The 24,344-nt window shown below is 41.0% G+C and overlaps 1 protein-coding gene across 1 annotated transcript in view; it reads right to left on the bottom strand.

Moving 5' to 3' along the window:
• LOC131035729 (2-oxoglutarate-Fe(II) type oxidoreductase hxnY) overlaps positions 1-24,344 on the bottom strand; it is a 233,439-nt gene that overhangs the window by 27,254 nt on the left and 181,841 nt on the right. Inside the window, exon 8 of the mRNA XM_057967467.2 lies at positions 10,635-10,691. Coding sequence (XP_057823450.1) covers positions 10,635-10,691 — 57 coding nt within the window. The remainder of the gene's footprint in view (positions 1-10,634; positions 10,692-24,344) is intronic.

The following is a 24,344-nucleotide window of genomic DNA, read 5'->3' as shown; positions in this document are numbered from 1 at the left end:
TGGAACCTTTATGCTACGACTCCAACTAGGCTTTCGAAAAAAAGGCTAAGTGCAACATCTTCATGCGCTACTCCAAGAATGTCTAAAGCTATGCCGAATAATAAGATATGCTCAACAAGTTGTTGAGTGCTATCACCACAAAATTTTAGAGAAAAATCCTTGATCCTATGAGAGTTATGACAAATTGCTAGTGCCAAGGGATCGATGGGGTTTCCCCATCGCAATAGAAGTGAAGGCTAATCATTGGAATCATCATCATGGCCATTGTCACCCATTGCCTAAAATACTTCTAGAGCTTTATCTTTATCTCCTAATGAACACTCTGATAAGTTCACAAACCATTGGTGAAACTAACTCTTTGCTTGAATGTTCTTGAGTGGGTGTAGATGACAAGCTCAAGAAGCCCTACCTTTCTCCATGATTTGATGTATACCTTATCAATGAGGATGAAATGATTTCAACTAGAGACAATAAGATTTTTCTAGCAAACTCGGCTTGTTGTATCTTGTTCCCCAATAGAGTCACTAAAACACTTAATGTTTCAATTTGTCTCTTGCAAATATGCCAATAAATTCACAAACCATTGGTGAAGATGAATCTTTGGTTGAATGTGCCTCAGTGAGCATCTAGAAGATTGACTCCAAAAGCCTTGCCTTTGTTTATGATTGGATGTATACCTTATCAGCTAGGATGAAATGATTTCAACCAAAGACAATAAGATTTTTTATTGCAAGTTAAGAAAGTTGTATCTTGTTCCCTAGTAGAATCACCACAAACAGTTAGGTTTGAACTTGTCCCTTTTGAGACAACACAACAAAACAATGTGTATGGTAAAACCATTCTTCAAATTATAGGAAAATCTCCTAAGATCTAACTAAACCCAAAACTAACAAAATTTACAAGTTTGAACATTATACAAGATTTTGAAAGGAATGTTGCATTGAATGTAAATATCCAACTATATTTTTGTTGTGGATTCAAGCATTTAACTGTCAATAATCAAAGCTTATAGTGAGAATTTTATATTAAGGAGGATAAACAATCAAAGCACAATGGACCACGACTTTCTACTACCTTAAGCAAATACCAATATTCCATTGTAAACAAATATTTTATAGGCTAACATCAATGAATGCCAACTACTAGCTAAATTAGAAACTAATAAATATGCATCAACAAAAACTAGTTAGACAAATGAACATCACAAGATTTCATGAAGGAAATGGTTAAACCACAAACAAAGCTACAATTTGAATAGACAGATTTTACTAGCACGAAATTTGATTGAAAATAATATTCTTTTGATTTACATCAAGAAATTAAAAACAAAGATTTTCGTTTGATAATTACTGAATAATAGTTGGATAGCTTCTACATCATAAGATTAACATCAAGCATCTTTCACTACATAAGAACATAATGAACTAATTTCAATGTTCAAATGGCAATCTCTATAGGAGAGGTCTAGCATCAGTTTTCATTACAAATTATGTGCTCAAGGCAGTTATTTATAAGCTCTCTAGAGGAAGCTTTTAGGGATCAAATAATCATCCCCTAATTGTAACTTCCTCAAAAACAATTGACCTCATCCCCTAACTTGGCCAAATGCAATTAACCTCATCCTCCATTTATGACCTGACCAAGCTAATTGATCGATGACATTTATCAATACAAAAGAACTAAGTCAAACCAAATATAAAATAGAGGAACCCATTATTATTTTTTTTGCCTATATTTTAATAGGTACACGGTAACAATCACTCCAGCTCTTGATTCTAGATTTAATATGGGTTCAACGGATTGTTCATCCAACCCATTCAAATAAGGTCTTTTTACACTTCTCTCGGCTCCTACAATTTAAAGGGCAACACAAGCTCAAGCAGTGCTTTTATGGAGATAGCTGGTGGTACTAGTGGAATTGATCCCTAGCTCCTGCCTTCTAAAGAGCAGCTCAGATTGATATGACAAACTATTGCTAAGTACCTATTGTAACAAAAATTTGCACCCTTGTTGAGCTATCAACTCATCAACCTTGTGAAACATGGAAACAAGCTTAAAGTGTGGGACCTTGTGCGATGGGGGTGAATCTCTAGAGAAGGTTGGCTTCCTTCTCAATCCAAGTGCGGGTGTTGAACCAACTCAACACCAAATTCTACTTCTAAACCTATCCTAACAGCTTGTAGAGGAAAAGGGGAGAAGGAGATGCTAAAATGAAAGGAGTTGATGCACCAACATAAGAGATGTTCCTCTCTCCACCCCGATATGACACAAAGAATCAATTGAAATGCCCTAAGGATGCACAAACTTCAATTGCATGAATGACCCCAAACGCATGTATGGAGGTTAGAGTTTGTTGAATGTCAAAGGGGAGAAGGTTTCCCACATGTCACACTCAGAAACAAGTTAACACATCATATACGTGAGAGAAAGCCACAAAACATACACTTATAATGAAGGTAAGGAAACATACACAACATGCATAAGTTGAAGGGAGGCAAGAATGATAATTTCAATTCATTCTAAGGCCAATGGCCAAACTTATAGTTGCAGAAATGCAAGAAATGTACAAGTCTTCAAGAGAAGTGAAAAAGCAAAGAATAGCTCAAGCCAACAAGGCGAGAACCCTTCAATAATGAGGCTTAACAGCCTGTATAGAAAACTGGTTGCAAAGGAGAGCCCAATGGTCAAGGAGAGGAAGCCTTGACCCTGGTGTGCACAAAGGAATGTCAGTCAGGGATGACAGGGAAGTGCACAAACTTGACATGGTGTGCATGCAAGCAACCTGGCCATACCCTAACAAGGCAATCCCAAGAAGAAAAGTACTTCTAGAGGGTGGATTGCTTGACATTCCAAAGTCAGAGCATGCAGGCCTAACATGAAGGCCATCAAGTAACCATAAATAAGCATGGCCTTGGACTCCACTTGATGGCAATCCTGCAAAAAGCATTAAATGTGCCGCAGTAGCTCCATGAATGAAAGTAGACAAGTCGCAAGGGTTGGTGGAGCATTAAGAACCTTGAGTGTTGATCACATCATCTAGAAGAGTCGCAAGTCAGACCTCAGGGCCTACTGTAAGGGGAGAGGATTTGGGAACCAGAATTTCGAGGTCATGAAGGAAAAGGTTTGGAACCTGGGGGTTCCGGGATTCTGGGGTCATGAAGGAAAAGACTTGGAACCTAGGGGCTCCGGGATTCTAAAGTCATGAAGGGAAAGGCTTGGAACCTAGAAGTTTCGGGATTCCGAGGTCATGAAGGAAAAGGCTTGGAACCTACAGTTTCTGGGATTTCGGGGTCATAAAGGGAAAGGCTTGGAACCTGGGGGTTCTGGGATTCTAGGGTCATGAAGGAAAAGGCTTGGAACTTGCGAGGTTTCAAGATTCTGGGGTCATAAAGGAAAAGGCTTGGAACCTGGGGGTTTCGGGATTTCGGGGTCATGAAGGAAAAGGCTTGGAACCTGGGGATTCCGGGATTTCGAGGTCATGAAGGAAAAGGCTTGGAACTTGAAGGTTCCGAGGTCATGAAGGGAAAGGCTTGGAACTTGGGGGGTTCTAGGATTTCAGGGTCATGAAGGAAAAGGCTTGGAACCTAGGGGTTTAGAGATTTCGGGGTCATGAAGGAAAAGGCTTGGAACCTAGGGGTCCGAGATTCCGAGGTCATGAAGGAAAAGGCGTGGAACCTATGGGATTTCGGGGTCATGAAGGAAAATGCTCGAAACTTGGGGGTTCCGGGATTTCGGGGTCATGAAGGGAAAGGCTTGGAACTTGGGGGTTCCGGGATTTCCAGGGTCATGAAGGAAAAGGCTTGGAACCTGCGAGGTTTCGAGATTCTGGGGTCATGAAGGAAAACGCTTGGAACCTGGGGGTTCCAAGATTTCGGGGTCATGAAGGAAAAGGCTTGGAACTTGGGGGTTCCAAGAAGGAAAAGGCTCGGAACCTGGGGGTTCCGGGATTCTGGGGTCATGAAGGAAAAGGCTTAGAACCTGCCTTCCGACAAGACAACAGTTAACACTTCATGACCATTGGCCTTGTCCTTGATCAACTGGGGCAGCGCTGGTCCATGGAACATATCTCTGATCAGTTCTCACTGATGGACCAAGGATGTCATAAAATGATAACAGGACCATTAAGCTCCACTGTAAAGAAATCCTACATCTTCTACAAAGAAGAAATTAAACACTTATAATAGCCTAAAATAGGTCAATCCATTCTTTAACTCTACTTTCTTCTTAATATAGGCCCATTCAAACAAGAAGAGGCCATGATTTGCCACTTTTTGTTTCAAAACACTTGAATTGGCATGAGATTTTGAATTGAGCTGATTAAGTATAAGAAGGTGGAATTCCTTGATGATTGTGCCACCACTCTAAAATGGTGCTTGTTGTGACATTTTCACACATCACCCCATTGCAAATGGGGACCCCCTACTTTTTAGGCCCTCCCAGTCTTTTGGCTTGCATTTTTGGGGTCTTTTCGCAACAGTCTCGTTAGTCTCTCTGCTTTGCAAGTGTTTGGGGGTCATATTGATTAAGTTTGCTTTTCGTTTGAGCAAATTTGGTTAAGTCTAGGACTCGTTTTGTTAATTTTAGGGTTTCTACCTTCAGTCCTAGATTTTAGGGGTTTCTTTTAGGTTTTTGGATAAACTGAACTTAGAACTGGAATCGAGACCCTTCTAGGAACCTCCCAGTAAAATTTGAGTGAATTTTAAGCACTTACTATTTTTAGTAAGTTTCACTGCCTCCCGGATTGGTCTAATTTTGCCAAAAATCAAACTTACTATTTTTAGTAATTTTTATTTTTAGTAAGTGCTTTCCTGACCTATTTTGTCCAAACCCTAACATTTTGAAACACTTACTATTCAGGAAAATCTATTTTTGGCAGGTTCTTTACAGGAAAACACTAAAAATTGAACATCCCTGAAGACGCTGAAGACTGAATGTTCTTGAAGATCATTTCTAAATCTGGAAGAGTCAGAAGGCAGACAAGTTGGATAAAAAAAAATGGTTAAGTATGGAACTCCTATTCCAGAAGAAGAAAGCATGCAAAATCATATAAGTCTGGAAATTCACATCAATCCACCAATGTCATCCTAATCCGGAAATGGCCTGAAATTTGACTAAGTCTAAAAATTTGACAGATCTTCCAAAATCCAGAATTTGCATTATGATTCCCAGGGACCTGAAACCACTCTCAAACATCCTGACAATATATATGCAATATAACTTAAAGTATAAGAAAGGAAAAAGACATATTGAAGATGCCACTTATACTTAAATGTTATATTTTATATATATCCTAATGAAGAGAATGAGGAAAAATCATGAAAATCCTTCCCCAAGTCAATTCAGCGCCCAAGTTTGGCCAAGGGTGCCAAACAAAGGAGTCCATGGAGAACGTGGAGAATGTGAAAATCCTTGCCTAGGTGGTTTTAGCATCCATAATTCACCAAGGGCGCCAAAGTGAAGTTGACATGGAAAGCATGGAAAATTGTGAATTCCACCACTTAGTGAAAATTCTGCCCTACTCCAAGGGAGGGCGCCAAAGTGGAGTGCTCAAGGAGAATGGAGAAAGTTTAGAATTCCACACCTAAAGGAGATTAGCGCCCAAGCCATGATGAAGGCGCCAAAGAGGTGTTATCCTGAAAAACCTTCAATGTGATGAAATTCCTTCTTCCTAGCAAAATTCTGCCCTAAGACATGGAAGGACGCCAAAGTGGATGATGCATGGAAAAATGTTGAAGTTAAGAGTTCCTTGCCTTAGGGAGAATTGCGCCTAAGGAAGGTACCAGGACGCCAAAACTTGATGGTCATGGAAAGCTTCAAAACCACAAAATTCCTTACCAATGCAGAATCATTGCCCAAGTCCAAAGGCAAGTGCCTAAGTCAAGGTATCATGGAAGAGCATGGAAAGGATGAATTTCCTCTATCAAAGTCAAAATTCCAAGCGCAATGAGGAAGTTGAAATTTTTTTAAGGCAAGCTGAATTTCACATTCCATGCCTAAGTTTGAAAGTCCAGGATGGAAATTTCCAAGGCAAAGGAGAATTTTGAGGGTCAAGGAGAATTTTGGTCCATCAATGAGAACCGATCAAAGATATGTTCCATAGACCAGCGATGCCCCAGTTGATCAAGGATAAAAGCAGTGAAATCATGGTTTGAAGTGTTGCCTTGTCGGAAGTTCCTTGGCCCTCTCTTTCTCTTCTCCGGAACTCCAGAACCCCGAGGTTCTGAGGTTCTTTGCCTTAGTCGCTTTCTTTCTAGCTCCGGAACTCCAAGGTTCCGAAGTTCCCTTCCTTCCCTTAGCTTTTCTTTTGTTCTCCTCCTCCAAAACTCTGGAACTCCGAGGTTCCGAAGTTCCTTCCCTTTGCCGCCTCTCCTTCTACCCCGGAACCCCCAGGTTCCCAAGTTCCTAAGTTCCCCCAACTACAGTGACCCAGGTCTCCGAAGTTCCCTCAACTTCGGTGACCCAGGTCTTCGAAGTTCCTAAGTCTTCTACCCCAGAACTCCGGAACCCACAGGTTCCCAAGTTCCTAATTCTTCAACCCCAAAACTCCGGAACCCCCAAGTTCCCAAGTTCCTTGTTCTTCAACCCCGGAACCTCCATCTTCCCAAGTTCCTTGTTCTTCAACCCCAGAACCCCAAAGTTCCCCAACTACGGTGACCCAGGTCTCCGAAGTTCCTAAGTCTTCTACCCCAGAACTCCGGAACCCCCAGGTTCCCAAGTTCCTAAGTCTTCCCCAACTACGGTGACCCAGGTCCTCAAAGTTCCCCAACTACGGTGACCAGGTCCCCGAAGTTCCCCAACTACAGTGACCCAGGTCTCCGAAGTCTTCCAAGCTTACTTTCGGCTGGCAACACTTCCGGATGGCGTGATCGACACTCAAGGCTTTAAATGCTCCGACAGTTTTGGTGACTTATGCACTTTCTTTTGTGGAGCCACAGGGGTGCATTTAATGTTTCTGGCAGGATTTCCATCAAGGGAGGTACGGGGCCATGCTTGGTGACTTGTGTCATGACTGCATACTCTGACTTTGGAAGGTAAGTCAATCCACCTTCTCAGGGTTTCCCTTGTGGGTATGGCTAGGTTGCTTGCATGTACAAGCCAAGTGCATGCACTTCCCTGCACTTCCAAACTGACATGCAGGGGTCATGATCACCCTTGTGACCATTTTCTATATAATGGCTTTTAAGCTTCATTGTAAAGGGTTATCTCCTTGCTGCCTTGAGCTTTCTTATGCTCTTCTCTTCTCTTGAAGATTTGTAATGTTTTGCATTTTTGCAACTGTAAGATTGGCTTTTGGCCTTGAATTAATAGAAGATCACCATTCTTGCCTTCTTTCAACTTATGTATGTTGTGTATGCTTTCTTACTTTCATCATAGGTGCATGTCTTGTGGCTTTTCTCTCCATATGTGCTGTGTTAACTTGTTTTCTGAGTGTGACTTGTGGGAATCCTTCTCCCCTCTTGACACTTAGCAAATTCTAACTTCCATACATGCTTTTGGGCTACTTATGCAATTGAAATTTGTGCATTTCTAGGGTGTTTCAGTTAATTCCTTGCGTCATTTTGATCGGGAGAGGAACAATCTCTTCTTGGTGCATCACCTCCCCTTTCTTTCAAGCAATTTCTCTCTTCCCTTTCCCTCTGCAAATTGTTTGGATATGTTTAGGAGTTAGTTTTGAAGTGTTGAGTTGGTTCAACACCTGCACCTGGATTGAGAAGGAAGTCGGCCTTCTCCGGAGATTCAACCCCCATGCGCAAGGTCCCACACTTTGTGGTTGTTTCCATGTTTCACAAGGTTGTTGAGTTGATAGCTCAGTCAACAAGGGTGCAAGCTTTTGTGATAACAGGTACATTCATTGCATAGTGGGAACTTTTTAAATGTAATGGTTAATATATACCTTATGGGTGCCATTTTCGACAGGATTGTAATTAATTGTATATGGGCTTTATGGGGTATTTAAATGTTGATTCCCACCTTGTTGCATCTTGAGTGGAGAATCTTTTAGGGAAAACTCTAATTAGGGTTTGCATGTAATCATAGCCTAAAGCCTATATAAAGGGGTGACCCCCCTCATTTGTAACAGGAGGGAGACTTTGTATGAAATTATTGCGATAAGTTTTTGAGAAAATAATAGTGAAACATTGTTCTCTGATGGTGTCCACTTAAGTTATTTTTTTTCAAAACTTGCATGGTTTCACCTTCCTCACTTAGATTAGAGATAGTAAAATGCTTTGATTTCAATGGAGAATGTAATGGTGTCTAATGAATTTCCATGGTTCATACTTTTTGCATCTTGTTGACTGTAAGTTGTAGTGTTAAGTTAGCCTGAGCCACTAAATTTGTGCTAAGTTCGATTGTGGATAGTCATTTGGATTGCACCGTTTTGGGTATTCAAATGCACTTTCTCAGTTTGAAAATCCTCTAGCATCCCTAGAAGATTGTACCGGTTCTTGTGGAGTTGTAGTTTATCTTGGTGAAGCAAAGCTTGGTTTATTTGGAATTTGTCCACCAAAGCACTATTCATTGTTATCACTGCCCTTAGGAATAGATTTAGATCCTTCTAAACCCCTTTCCCTTTTACTTTCAGTTCGACTTAGTCCATTCGAAGCAGCAGCATCGCAGAATTGCCACATCCGATGATGGACTTCCAGCCACAACAAAGAAGTGAAAGAATGATGCAAACGTAAGGCCCCTTGGATTACCAGCAATTACATCAGCCAATTGAGTCACGTCCGTAGCATAAAGGAACCTTGGAGTCGATTGTTTGAACTTCTTGCAATCTTAGCATGCAATTGCACTTTGATCAAGAGAGAGTGAAGTGATTGTCAAGCAACTTTATTTTGTGTTCGACGTAGTCATAAAAAACACGTCAACAGTGCCTAAATGATTATTTTGTTCATCTTCTTAGGTGCTAATCACTAGAGAGCTACCCAAGTTTTATGAGTATTAGCGCTATTTCCTCATCCCTTTGCTACCTTGGGCACTATTTTGAAATAGCTCTCTGCCATTGTAAAACCACGCCATGATGACATTTTAGCATTTTTCTTAAACTTCCTTTCTAGTAGGATTTCGACTTGTCTTTGCGACCTCTTAAATATTTGCGCAGTTTCATAACATGTTTGGCACATATTTAAATCAAGGCAGAACTTTTCCTAGAAAAATCCACGAAAAAATGTACCCTTGTTGCTACTATTAACCTTTACCCCCTGAGGCACACTTTTATCCACTTATTGCCACCTTTGGAGCATTTTTCCCATGGCTTTGCCACTAAAACAGTGTGTCAAACCCAACTACTTGACATTTTTCCCATCAAATGCACATTCATAACACAGTTGTCACTTTTCAAGTGTTGGCGCTGATTTCTTGTAAGCCCACCATCTTTTCAAGTTTAAGCAGAATTTTAGATGGCTTTGTCATCATAAAATATTGCAAAAGTCTTCTTTTCATTATCCTTATGTACTTGGCATGGATTTATGAACTTGTATCACTTACCTTGAAGCTGGCAGAACTCCCTAGTGGCTTTGCTACTTCAAGACAATACCCTACTTGAAAGTTTTTGAATGTCTTTGACCAAGGCGCCAATCAATAAGCTGATTGCCAACTTCCATGATTGAGGAGGAACTTTTGTTGGTTGCAGCCACAAGTGTGTGTATTTTTATCCTTTATTTCCCTTCCATCCCTGGTAGAGTTTTTGTAGGTTCTTTACCACTTCTTAGGCACAATTCCTCTAGGGCATTGCCACTTGATTCATGCACCCTTTTCCTTTGAAAACCTGCCCTTGTTCTGCTCTATCACCATCGCCATTTCTTGGCTCTCTTTCTTTCTTTGAACATCATCACTGTTTCCTCCTCAATCTCAAAATGATCTTCCTTTCCCTGCAAAATCCATTAGAAGGAAGACCGTGGCAGGATGAAGTTTTGCAACTGAGTAGGAGAGACTAGAATTATCTTGACATTGACATCCAATTTGAGGATTAGTTGACAAGAAACAGAAAAAAACAGGCTGCATGACTGAGTTTTGCAGGGGTACAAACAAGATCTTTCCTGCAAGTATGGAAAATAATAAAATTACAAATATTATAATGTATCCATATTGGCCTTAACATGGGCAAAATGAATGAACTCACCCATGCAAATTAAGATGACAAACCCACCAAAAAAGTCGAAATGAAGTATGACATAATGATTAAATAAGCCCACAATATACCATCCATAAGATCACAATATGAGGTTCATGACAAAATGATTGCATAGTTATGGTTGAGTATATAGGAGTTTACAAAGATTATTATTTTTTTGGCCCATCTACTTCAATTTCATAAATAGACAATCATATGTATTATATTTGAGGATTCATTTTAATTCCCACGGAAGTGGTTTTCTGCACCTCATTCAAAGAAATCATATGTTATCTCCATTTAACAACATATCAAGATGGTCAACTAAGGAATATATATGTGTATGCATGCTTGAGCTTGTTCCTTAATATTATTGTTTGGTATAACAAGTGAATAACCATGCACACATAACAGAAAATTTTGATTACCACCTCACAAATGTATTTTTGAATGAAGACAAATTGTTAAAAAGACGAACTTAAAAAAATTAATTTTCATGAAATCAGCCAAACTGAAATACCTGAAAATGTTGTTACTCCATCGTTCGAGCATGTCTCCAATATTGACAATGAATGCACTATGCACAAGCAATAACTCCAAGTCATGATTAATGAAAATGACTTGATCATTAGGTTTCAAGAATAAATAGTACTCAGAAATTACTAGAAACATAAGTGTTACAAAAAATGATTAAAAAAAATGCTCTCGAACAAAGAATTTAGTTTTCCTGACTAGAAAATGATCACGACATGCTTACATTACGAACCCATCATTAATAAATATAGCACAAAACATTAGCCCTCATGTCCCTATTGGAGCCTGATTTAAAATGCTATCCACTTGAACTCATAATCTTAAACTTTAAAAAGAGAAGTTGCATTTAGTTGAGGACATTTACACAGAAAGGGTCAAATAAGATAAAAGAGACAAATAATATTAACAATACAATCAAGCATTCTAGATTATTTGTTCCATTGAATAATAAATGATGCATTTCTCGAAAAAGAAGAAAACTATGGATGGGTTCTTTAAGCTTAATAGAAACAAGAGATTAAGCCTCAGATGGACAAAATATCATGTATATCACTTGAGGTCCTCCAAGTGCTGAGGAGGGGTTCAGAAACACAGAAATTAAGGGCATAAATTGCCTTTCAAGGATTCACATTATCTATATATTAGAGAGGATACAAAGATCTCTCAAGAGTCAAAACTTCAGACCATGCTGTGTAAAAAATTATTATGCAATTTTGTTACAAAGTAAGCACGGACATTTTAAGATATTTTCCAATAATTCCCAACCCATTTATAATATTGGGCCATTAAAATGTTTAACTTCAGCTTCCAATTAGAGATGCATGTTGCTTGTTTACTTCAAGTTCTCACTCAATCTCAAATATAATTAACCCAGAAGCTTTAATCATTCATGTATGTTGGTACAAAATGATTAATTCATCTTTAATATTATTATAATTTATTACAAACTAATTTCCTTGTATTTGCATAAACACATGTTGCAGAGCAAGACAATAGACAGAGAGAGACATATGGATAGAGCGCATGCAAGCCAACTTAAGCATTAAATGATGTATATACATAACATGGACTATGTTAAAATGTTTTCACAGATCGCCTCATTGCAAATGGGGACATCCACTTTTTTCCTTGTTAGCATAGGTGCTTTTGCTCAAGTTAGTTAGTCTTGCATAGCTTGGCAGTAGTTTCATCTCCTAGCCCTTATGGAGGGAAGTAATGTCTTGTCAGTCAAGAATGGGTAAATTGAGTCAAGAATTCAAATTTCGAGTATGGAATCCATGAACAAATGTCAGGACTGGAATTGAAGGTGGAAATTCACAATGTTGTTGAAGTGCAGGAAAAGTTGCAAAATATTGTCAAAGTTGTCAAGAATATTGTCAGGAAAAGGGAAATGAAAAAAATGTTAGGTATGGAAAAATGAGAAAATTTCCAATGAATTTGATGTCTTGACAAGGAAAATTCCTTGTCAACATCATTGTTTCCGACCTTGATAGGAGAGCAAAATAAAGGAAAATCTTAACTTCAAAGATGAAATTTCAAGGGAAAAATTAGGGAATTTTCTTCTAACGCATGGAAATATTGCACGATTTCTTGTCACAAGTATGGAAATGTGAAAATTTCCAATCTATATTGAATTGCCACTCCAAGATTTCCTTTCTTCATGAAGAAATACAACAAATTTCTATTTCCAAGGAGAAATTTCCATTTACAAAGATCAATTTCCATTCCAAGATGGAGATTTCCTTTCCAAGGCATCAAAATTTCCACACAAGGGTGAAATTGCGCTCCATATTTCCCATCCGGGGTCAATATGTGCTCAAGATTTCTTCCTTCATGAAGAATTCCATCCAAGAAAATTCCTTGGTCCTTGTGAAAATGCACTCCAAGGAAAGAAATTTCTTCCTTATGTCTCAAATTGTCATGACCCTTTCTATCAACCACTTCTTACCCGTCTTTAACCATGAAAGAAAACATAAATAAATAAAGAGACACCATTGATCAGAAAATCATCTCTGTTATGAGACTTCATGATTTTTGTCATGCCCGAATTTGGAATAGCGCCTTGATCACTCTTAAACAAGAAGAAAACAAATAATAACATACCTGCACTTACCTCTCCCAATAAGGTTGAGTATTATCATTTTTTAGAAAATTATCTTATCGGTAAGACACCACAATTTTAATTTGAAACCTATCGTACCCATACTTGATGAGACCAGGCTCAAGTGGAGAGTAAGCTGTCTATTCTCATATCCTCATTCTCTGTTATATGACGTAAAGTTTGAAGTGTTAACATATCATAATCATGAGATTGTCTCTCTGCCAGCCACGTGAAAGGACACCTTTAGGTTGTGGTGGTCTGTAGACAATAGCTGTAGTGGAGTTAAGGTCAAGTTGGTGTGAAGACTCTACAGGTCAGCATAATCAGCGATCAAGAAGGGATAGATTAGCAATTAAATAATAACAAAACAAACTATAATGAACAATTTGATATGGAGGGGTGCGATCAAGAGAAACAAATAAATGATTAATTAGCAATTAAAGGAGAGGCACATCTCCTCACAAAGGATCGTCCTTTCCCAAGGAATAATAAGGATAGAAAGGAAGAAGAAGAACATTAATCCAAAAGGACATGGAAGGAGAATGGAATATATATATTATTTGCAACCATCAAATGGAATATTTATTATCTGCAACCAACGAATTGATTCGAAAATATGATATATAGTTTGTGTTCATAAAAGGAGGTCAGGTTGCATCACTGACAATCAGCATTGATTTGATCAGATCAGAACAGGTTATTAAGTTACAGGCAGTAACATCCTTGTTCTTGGTGGTATGCATGGGGTTGTGCTTAATATGTATGCTTAATATATGATGCCTATAATGTCTTATGCAAAATTTAATAGTAATATTAATATAGACTGCACAATGTATGACAGTCATACTTAATTTCATATATATATATAATAAATGAGAAGTTAGTATAATTATAGTCTAGTTCTTGAATTTTTCTCAGTACCTATGAAGAAGGGGTCTGATTTGTTCTCAGGGAGGGGCAGTCTAAATCCAACCAATAGGGCGATCCCAAGATAGGGTAAGGATCAGCGTTCTGTAAACTTTGAGGGCATGGTCCCAAGATAGGGTAAGGGCTTGCATCCATAAACCTTGAGGGAGCATATTGTGTTTTGGTATCTAAGCGTTTTTCATCTCCATCTTCCTTAGGACTGGGTAGTTACAAGGATTGAACATTACATTAAGAATTATGGATTAGAGATGTTAGAATTAAATATCCAGTATGATAAATTGACAATTCATTCATTAATGATTGATAAATTATTTGAACTATGACAGCTTCAAATAGGCAACATCACAGATTTGATTTTATGTTAAGAAAGAACTAAGAATAGAATTGTCTCCTAATTAATTTAGTCCAAGTCATAAGTGTATTGAAATAGATTAATTATTGTTAAACAGACCTATACCTAGTAGGGGACACTACACAAATGCGTTCCATTTAGGAAAATTTCTTCCTAATGTCTCAAATGCGCTCAAGGGATGAGCATCCAAGTAAGTTAAATTCGGCTAAGTCTCAATTGAATTGGATGCTATTCCACTAGGTAAGTGCAATCAACTCCAAAGGAAATTCCTTCCACATCATGAAAATGCACTCAAGACAAGCAGAATTCCTTCTACCAAGAGAAACCCCGCTCATTTTATTGCTTAATGGTCATGAAAATGCACCCTAGTCAAATTTCCTCTTCCCCTCTAATTCGCGCTCAAGGAGGATGCATTGCTAAATCGTCCAAGGAATTAAATAACATGGGCGCTACTCCTTCTCCCCATTGAAATCCTGCCCAACATCACTATCTTGTCCTTGCAAATCATTAAAATTGCGCCTTGCTTTTGTCCCTATGATACATGAAATCATGCCCACAACATTTCCTAGAGGGTGTGGAAATGTGCTCAAGATGAAATTCCTTCTCCCCTTCGTTTTAAGGCCCAAGTATGCATGGGTAACTATTGTCATTTTATGACACCTTTGGTCCATCGGTAAGAACCGAACAGAGATGCAATCCATGGACCAACGCTGCCCTAGTTGATCAAGGAGAAAGCAGAAGAATCATGAAGTGTGAAGTGTTGCTTTGTCCGGAGGAAGTTCCTCCCTTCCTTTGTTCTCCTTCCCCGAAACTCCGAAACCCCGAGGTTCCAAAGTTCCTTCTCTTTGCCTTCTCCTATTCTCCTTCCCCAGAACTCCGGAACCTCGAGGTTCCAAAGTTCCTTCTCTTTGCCTTCTCTCGCTTTTATTTCTTCGGAACTCCAGAACCTCGAGGTTTCGAAGTTCCTTCCCTTTGCTTCCTCTCCTTCTTTCCCTTTCTCTTCCTCTCTTCAGAACTCTGGAACCCTAAGGTTCCGAAGTTCCTTTCTTTTCTTCTTCCCTTCCTCAGAACTTCGGAACCCTTGCGCAATTCCACCTTTTCCTTTTCTTTCTTTCTCAGTTCCCCGGAACTCCAGAACCCTGAGGTTCCGAAGTTCCTTTCCCTTGCCTTCTTCGGAACTTTGGAACCCCAAGGTTCCGAAGTTCCCTCCTCTTCTTCTCTCCCTTCCTCGGAACTCCGGAACTCCGAGGTTCTGGATTTCCTTCCTTAGCCTTCCCTTCCCTCCTTGCCTTTTCTCTCTAGTTCCTTCCTTAGCCTTTTTCTAGTTCTCCGAAACTTCAGAACCTTCCCTTCTGCTCTCCTTTCTCCTTCTCGGGACCCCAGAACCCCGAGGTTCCAAAGTTTTTTCTTTGTCTTCCCCACTTCGGGAACCCAAGTTTCCAAAGTACCCGAACTTCTTTTCGACTGGTGACACTTCCGAATGGCGTGATCGACACTCAAGCTTTAAATGCTCCGACAGTTTTGGTGACTTGTGCACTTTCTTTTGTGGAGCCACAAGGGTGCCTTTGATGTTTTTGGCAGGATTTCCATCAAGGGAGGTACGGGGCCATGCTTGTTGTGGTGACTTATGTCATGTCTGCATACTCTGACTTTGGAAGGTCAGTCAATCCACCTTCTCAGAGTTGCCTTTTCTGGGTATGGCTAGGTTGCTTGCAAGTACTATGGTCAAGTGCATGCACTTCCCTGCATTCCCAGATTGACATGCAGGGGTCATGATCACCCTTGTAACCATTTTTCTATATAAAGGCTGTTAAGCCTCATTGTAAAGTGTTCTCTCCTTGCTACTTTGAACTTTCTTATGCTCTTTCTCTTCTCTTGAAAACTTGTAATTATTTTTTGCATTTCTGCAACTGTAAGTTTGGCCTTTGGCCTTTGAATGAATTGAAACTACCATTCTTGCTTTACTTCAACTTATGCATGTTGTGTATGTGTTCTTACCTCCATTATAAGTGTGTGTTTGTGGTTTTCTTTCACATGTATGCCGTGTTGACATTCAGCAAATCCTAACCCCATACTTGTGTTTGGGTCACTCATTCAACTGAAGTTTGTGCATCTCCTGGGTATTTCAGTTGATTCCTTGTGCCATTTCGGGTGGGGAGAGAAACAATCTCTTATCTTGGTGCATCACCTCCTTTCATTTTAAGCATTTCCCTCTTCCCTTTTCCTCTGCAAGCTATTAGTATAGGCTTATGAGTAAGATTTGGAGTGTTGAGTTGGTTCAACACCTGCACTTGGGTAGAGAAGGAAGCCAACCTTCCCAGGAGGCTCAACCCCTTGTGAAAGGTCCCACACTTCAGGGTTGTTTCCATGTTTCACAAGGTTGCTAAGTTGATAGCTCAGCAAGGGTGCAAGCTCTTTTGTGATAACAGTAACATTGGAAACAAGGAAAGACAAGTCGGCTCAACTAAGACACAAGGAAAGATTGAAAGAGAATATGCAAGTCGGTTCTTGAAAGAGGAATCAAGGAGAATTCATCAAATCATACGAGGAAACAAGTAAGGAAGTGAATCAATTTCAAGTTCAAATTCCTTGGTGGTCATGGATTTCTGCTTGGAAATCCATGACCAAGTCCTAATCCCGCCCTAGTGTGCAAGAGAAAGTGCAAGTTTCACATTTTTAATGTTTATTTTAGTTCATTTGCATTTTATTTGAGGATTGACATGTTTATATTTACAAAATTAGTGATTTGTGGTGTTTGATCTTTTTGGGAATAATGGCTAGGAACTTCAATGATGTACAATGCAAAGGGTGAACATTCAAGGAGACATGAAGGATAAACATCAAGGACTTCACAATGTGAAAAGGACCAACATAAAGGATTACTCTACAATGTGAAAGACTTCACAACATTGACATGGAAGTAATCAAGTTCAAGGAAGATTAATGAAAAGAAAATCAACATTGCAACATGGAAGGACTCATCAACACAAAGAAAGAATCAAGGTCAAGAACATTCAACGTGAAAAATTCCAAGGTTGAAAGTGAAAATGCATCACAAGAAGGAAAATTCCCGAATGTGAAGATGTAAAAGTGGAAAGTGGTCAAGGAGGAAAGATAGTTTCAGAAGAGAAGAAAAATTAGAAACTTGATCACCAAGATGATACAATTTGTGAATATGAACCATCACAATGAATCAAGAAAGTTGATGATGTTGAGTATCAAGAGATATGGAGGGTCGAGTTGGTTCAACACCCGCACTTGGGTAGAGAAGGAAGTAGGCCTTCTCCGAAGACTCAACCCCTTGCACAAGGTCCCACACTTCGGCGTTGTTTCCATGTTTTACAAGGTTGCTGAGTTGATAGCTCAGCAAGGGTGCAAGCTTTTGTGATAACAATTTTTGGCACGCCCGATGGGACAAGTTCGACATACATGCTAAGGATTCAGTGCTAATTCTTAGTGTTTTAGCCTTTAGAGGCAATCACCTTTCAAGCACTTGGCGACTCTACTCAAGGTCCAGTTCTTGATCACACAAAGTTCGTAACTCCGAGACCCCAGAACCCCCAGGTTCCCAAGTCATCGCAACTCTCACAACTCCGGAAGTCCGGAACCCCTAGGTTTCGAAGTCTACTACTTTGGAGGTTCGAAACCCCCAGGTTTCGAAGTTCTTAAGTCCGGAACCCCGAGGTTCTGAGGTCTCTGCTCAACAAGTCCACTGCTTGCTCATGACTTGTTGCAGCCCCGGATTTCATGCCCAAAATTCAAACAAGGGCATCTTCTAGAGGTAGTTTCCAGTTCGAAGAACTCTCATCTTCAGGCTCTAAAAGGCAGAGAGGTAGACCTTCATTATCACCAGTTAGGGAGGTCGGGGTTGTAAACACTCCATTTCCAAGTCTCATTCTACCCCTCCATTTACAAGACCATTACTATCAAGGGCTCCCACCACTCATATCAATAGACCATTGTTTTGCATGACAAGAAATCAGGTTTTTGTTACCTTCAATGGGGGGAGTCCCCCTATTTTGACTCAATGGAATGACATACCAGTGGCTGCGTTGAAGAGTATACCATACTTCACTGGTGAAACAACTACTATGCCCATTGAGCACATTCAAGACATTGCAAACATCTGCTCCATCCATAATATCACTCAAGATGATGTTGCTGTCAGACTCTTAGCCACATCTTTGAAAGGCAAAGCTTTGCAGTGGTATAGAGGGTTGTCGTCTAGCTCCATTCACAATTGGGATGAGTTGGGGGAGAGGTTGTGCAACCATTTCGAAGACAAAAGTGATCACCTATCACTTGTGGAGCAGTTGACTACAATCAAGAGGGCACCCCATGAGTTCATGGGAGATTTCAATTTCAGATTACATAAGACATGGAATAGAATTCCTGCTCTAGTGAAGCCATCTCCAAATCATGCCTTTTTGTATTCTCTTAGAGCTCTCAACAGCGATATAGCTGTCATGGTACAATCAATGGGTGGAGCCTCTCTACCGAGTGCATATGACATAGCCATAAGAGCAGAAAATTGTTTGATTCTGGCTGGGAAGATAGCTTCTCTTCCTCCAATGCCTCTCTTCCTAGAAGCTCCTACTCAACAACCCACCTTAGCTCCTATCCGCATGGCACCCGCAGGTCAACCATCCACACCCTCCACATTCTCCAATGAGCTCCATGAGGTCAAGGCTCTATTGCAAGGCTTTAGCAATGAGTTGGTAACATTAAAGAGGCAACAAGCCCAGTATAGCAAACCTTATCAGGCACAAAATCAAAACTATCAGCAGAATAGGCCACCCTTTCAAGGGCAAAACCAATGGAGCAACACCAGGCCTTTGAACAGTGTGAACCTGTTGTGCATTGCACACGCTCCCTGTCGCCGACAGGGTTCCCCTTCCTGTTTTTGAGCCTTTCATCCTCGCCTTGTTGAGTTTCGCGCAGAGTGTCCCGCGTCCTTTCGAGCGAGTCCGCAACTGGTCCGTAAAGTGATGATGTCAAATAAAAGAGCCGATGAATCCACCCGGCTAGTCTAGCCCTCGGGCGCAAATGTCGAGAGCTTGTCCGAAATTTTGAAAATTGCCTTGGATAGGCGTAAGGTGATGGAAATTGGCGAAGCCCGCCAAGCAAGAGCAGTGTGTCTAAAGGTCGCATGAGGACCAAAGTCGCCGTTTTTTTTTTTTGCATGAAGAGCTATGAAGTAGATTGCATAAGGTTTGTCTCCGCGATGATTGTGGGATTTGAGTAAAAGATGATTTTTGCCTGCTAGTGAAGGAACGAATTTCTTGGCCAAAATGTCGAGGCTGCGAAACTTGCCCATATGCCTTGGAATTCTGAAGCCTCTGAAATCCAAATTTGTAGAATCTGGCGAGAACTAGTCTGGAGTCCGAAATTTTACTTAAATTCCCAAAATTTCCTTCTGGGCTGAATTCCGGACCCAAAGGCCAAAAGATTAAAATTTCACAAGGTTGGGAATTTGCTAAAATCGCCTAGGGGGCCGAATTTCGGACCTTGGGGCAAAAATTTCGAATTTCAAAATATGTTATTTGGTCCGAAATTCACTTGAAATGCCTAAATTCGGACCCTGGGGCAAAAACTGGAGAATGCGAAATAGCATGAAAAGTTGCAAAAGCTCCTCTAGGTCCGAAATTCACTTTAAACCCCAAATTCGGACCTTAGCTCCGAAAATTAGAAAATATGAAAAGTGTTAAAGTTTGCAAAAAGGATGGTCTAGGTCCGAAATCCGCCTTAAATGTCCATTTTCGGACCCTGGGAGCGAAATGTGATAAAACATGAAAAGTTGCCAAGAGACCCTTTAGGTCCGAAAAACACTTAAACATCCATTTTCGGACCTTGGGGGGTAAACTGAAAATGTATCAAAGTTGCAAAAAGCGCGTTGAGATCCGAAGTTGGTGTGAATTTTCCAAAAGCGCGTTGAGGTCCGAAGTTGGTGCGAATTTGCCAAAAGCGCATTGAGGTCCGAAGTTGGTGCGAATTTGCCAAAGCGCGTTTTAGTCCGAAGTTTTTTTTAAGTTGCAAACATCTAAATAGTCCAAAATTCTTTCAATTCACCAGAAGCCTGAAAATCACGAAATGCTAAAGGCGATGCATGGTCCGAAGATGCCTCCAGTTCGCCAAAACGTAGAGACGCGAAATTTGCAAAACATGCTAAATACTCCTAAGTTTCTTCGACTTGCAAGATTCGGCTTAGGGTCCGAAGTTTCTTGTTGCAAAACATGTTAAATGCTCCGAAGTTCGCCAAAGTTAAAATCGCGAAATCGCAAGTGGCGATGAATGCTCCAAGTTATGCATAGCTCGCAAGAGGCGTTATTGGGTTCGAAGTTTGCCCTTAGGATTGAATAAAAGCCAAGTTTAAATTTCAAAGGGCCTCCAAAACTCTCCAAGGTCCGAAAATAAGAGGATAAACGCCATTCAAATCTGATAAACCCCCTCCACGCTGCTGCATTTCATATAAAGGAGACCACGTCCGATTTTGAAAGGGAAAGAAAGCTAATTTCGCACGATCCAAGGTAATTCAAGGTAAAACGCTGCATAAGCTATTCCAAATCATTCAAATTCAGATTGCCGATTACCGGGGGTAAAAAAACCATTTAAAATGATAAATTCTCTTTCATCCAACAACCACGAAAAATTTAAATCAAGGAGATAACCATTGGAATTCAAAACTTTGCAGAAACATCCATTCGCCTTCACGTAGCAAGACCGGGCAATTCTTCGCCATCCGTTTTCGTCAGGTAAGTATGCTTTGTCTTCCTTGATCATCTGAAATGCTTATAAATCAAACAGCCATATGTGCGAAATCTGATTAAAATGCTTCAATTTTCGAAATTTGCATCTCTTTCGCTTGTAAAATGCTGTTCAAAGCAGTCAAAATTTAGAATTCACTCCTAAGGTTTAGCCAGAAATTGAATTTTCAAACTTAGGAGAATTTTTCATGCTTTGTCTCTGTTGAAAATTAATCCAAAATCCAGAAAGTGTTAAGTATAAATTCGAAATCAAAAATCTTCATAAATACTTTGGTTTAAAATTGATCAAGCCCTTTTAGCTAGAAATGTCACTCCATGACCAATCTGAATTTTGAATTAATCCTGGCATGCTGGAATATTTTCTATCTAACCCACCCTACTTCTTTTGTATCGCCTCGTAATCCGCATCCAACTGTGCCAGATAAAGGCCTAAATCAGCGGTAGAATCATCAAAAACGCCCGCTACAGCCGAGACATCGCAAGCATCCAAATCAGATATCCCACGCAAGGTTGAAAGGATGAAGTATCAATATCAGAGAGGAGGATTGAGGGAGTCCAAAGTGCAGAGCGCCTGGGACAATGTCGGTGATACCGACCTTGGCCATATTGACATTCAAGACTTCAGGAATCGGGTCTTCTCACCTAATGCCTATGGCAAGCCTAGACAGATGGTGGAAAGTGGCATCGCCCAAGCAGCAGGATTTCCTCCAGCAGTACAAAACTATGAGCTAGTGGTAGAGGCTACCCGACATTATTAGCCGAATTCGAGACTGGTGCTCCTTGAGAACATGACCATCGCCAACTTCACTCTTGAGGCCATTGGCGATGCATTTGACATCCCCTTTCCAAACAATCCCACAGCTACAACTATGGATGAAGCACAAGGGGCATATGATATGAATCCGGCCCGATGCAAAGCACTGATCAACGAAGAGTGGTACAAAGAGAAAAGGCCTCCAAGCACCAGAATTGTGAAAAAGACCCCCAGAAGTGATTTTCATAATGAACATGGGGATATGGTCACATTGCTCAACCGAGTTATGGGACTCCCTAAATCCAACTACTTTGAGGAGTGGATGTTCTATTTCACAGAGCAGGTCTTCGCTGGGAAGTCTAAGTTTGACTGGGCTTAGATCATAAGCAACAACATCCACACTCAACTGATTGAGCTTTAAACGAAGAAGTACTTCACCATGACCTCTTATTTGGTCTATATGTTCACCAAGAACCAGCCACTGCCAGGGTTGATAATGAAAGGTGAAATCGGGAATGGGCCTGATCAGGTGAAGGTCTATGATTGTTACCCGCAATTGCACTACCAAGATATAGCTCAGAGGGAAAAGAGCAGCCCAGCTTATGCAGTTGGCCAGTATGAGCGTGTCAATGACGCCTTCACAATGCGCCTGGTCAGGCTAATGCAGGGAGGATTACACATAAGGCTCTCAGAGCAAGCTACTATTCTAGTACAGAGGTATGGAGCCTAGTTCATTCAGTTCCCAAGGTTCTCCTATATCCGAATAGTAGGCTTTGATGGTGCTCCTCTCCAACTTCCACAGTACCCAACCGACAAAGTAGTTCTTATGGAGGTCACAAGGCAGTCACGCCTGGCTGACATCTTACTCCGAGAAAGCAAGCAGGCTGGATTCACATTCCCCATGATCATAGGCAACCATGATGTCCACTTGAAGACCCCTACCCTAGCAAAGGAATCCCTTGCAGAGCTGGCCTCTTATGGCCTACAGGACCATTTTCCAAGAAAATATTTCGATCATGATAATCTGGCAAAGAGAGCCTACGGTAGGCGGTACCGAGCAAAGGAATTAGTTGAAGACTATTGGAAGAATTGCTCTGATGACTACGAGGTTAGGAGGCGGGAATATTCTAGACTAAGTGTGCAGCAAATGCGACTCTTTGAATATCGTCGGGTCCCAGATCAGCTCACAGATTCAGGGAATTGCCTCCAGGTCCGAGAATTTGAAGCAGTAAGGCATCTCTTGCCAGGCGTCGATTGGTCCCAGGACCCAATCACTGATTTTCAGGCAGTCATGGCAGCCCCAGCAAGGTACACAGATCAATGGTTACATCATCAGATTGAAAGGCTAATCCATGAGGGAGTCCAGTTCACTTACCACTTAATGGGCAGCCTCGATTCTCAGTCTTCAGAAGATGAAGGAACGTCTAGTGCACCCCGGGAAGAAACTGAGAAACCAGAGAAAAGAAAGAAGGCTAAGGCTTGTAGAGGGACTCGGACGTCCAAAAGAACAAGAAGGGAGAAGATTCCTTTAAAGAGACCAGAGGTCACTTCATCTTCAAAGGACCCCAGTTCATCCGATGATGTAATGGAATTGGATTGTATACCTGCTCCGCCTTCCCAGAGCGACATCGATGCATTTGAAGCCAATGATCCTCCTGCGCCCGATGTGCTAGAAACTAAACTAAGAGCCCTCGAATTGACCGAACTGGGCAACCAAATAGAGGAAGGAGAGATTCCATCCACCCAGAGGATCAAAGTGCATGAACCTACTCAACAGAGCCGCCATGAGTTGCTGCTCCGCAATACAGCCAAAGATGACTCCACCGTCGAAGGAGAGCAAAGGATAGATGAGACTCATGAGCTCGAAAGAACTGAAGAACAACCATCACATGAAGATGTCAGGCAATTGTTCGGCGAAATAGGGGAGAATTCAGCTGCAAGCAAAGAGCTTCACACCTCTTTCACTCCTCCGGTAGCAGAGCAACTACGAATCTGTGGTGAGTCGGCTGAGAACGTCAAAGAACAGAATGCAAACTTAACCTTATTATCAGCCCAGACAGTGCCTCAAGAATGGTTGATTGCCAGAGCCCAGCGTAAGGCCGCCACCAAACCACCTATTGATCTAGAGGATATCTTCTCGCACATGGACCAAGCAAAAGCTAAGGGGAAGAAAAAGCCCAAGGCATATTCTAGAGTGACCAAAGACGAGCAAAGGAACCGCACTCTCCACATTGCCACCCCGCCCATAGACAAGCCAGCAAATCAGATTACACTGGCGGATTATAGCATCACAACTATCCCCATCGGATGAACCACTGAAGAGCAAGAAAAAGAAGAATTTAAGGATTCAATGCAGAATATACTCAGGCAGCTCGAAGAGATAACAACTGAAAAGGACATGTATCGGGCTCGTGCTAAGCAAGCCGAGGGATACATCGATCAGCTCCTAAGGCCACTACGCAATGCCTCCGAATCCCGTATTCCCCCGACAGCATTGGCGCAAAGGACCACAACAGAATTTGAAGGAGTACGAGACACGGCAAAGGCCGTCAGGGAATGGATACAAGACATCAAGAAAAGGGGAGAGCGAATCCTTAAGGAAGTAAAAGAAATGGCCCTCCATCGGGAGCTCACTCTAGTCAAGTTATTAGAGGTAAAGAGGGAATCCCTTCACATGCACGAAGTGGCTACCACTACCCTTCCCCTCATGAGAGCTCTTTTCTGGACACATGCAGATTCCTACATTGTCTGCCATCCTAGATCCTCATAGCATCAGTGTTCTTAAGGAATGGTACTGG

This window comes from Cryptomeria japonica, chromosome 3 (assembly GCF_030272615.1).
Source record: "Cryptomeria japonica chromosome 3, Sugi_1.0, whole genome shotgun sequence".
Taxonomy (NCBI): domain Eukaryota; kingdom Viridiplantae; phylum Streptophyta; class Pinopsida; order Cupressales; family Cupressaceae; genus Cryptomeria; species Cryptomeria japonica.
This window is presented reverse-complemented; position numbering and strand designations above follow the sequence as displayed.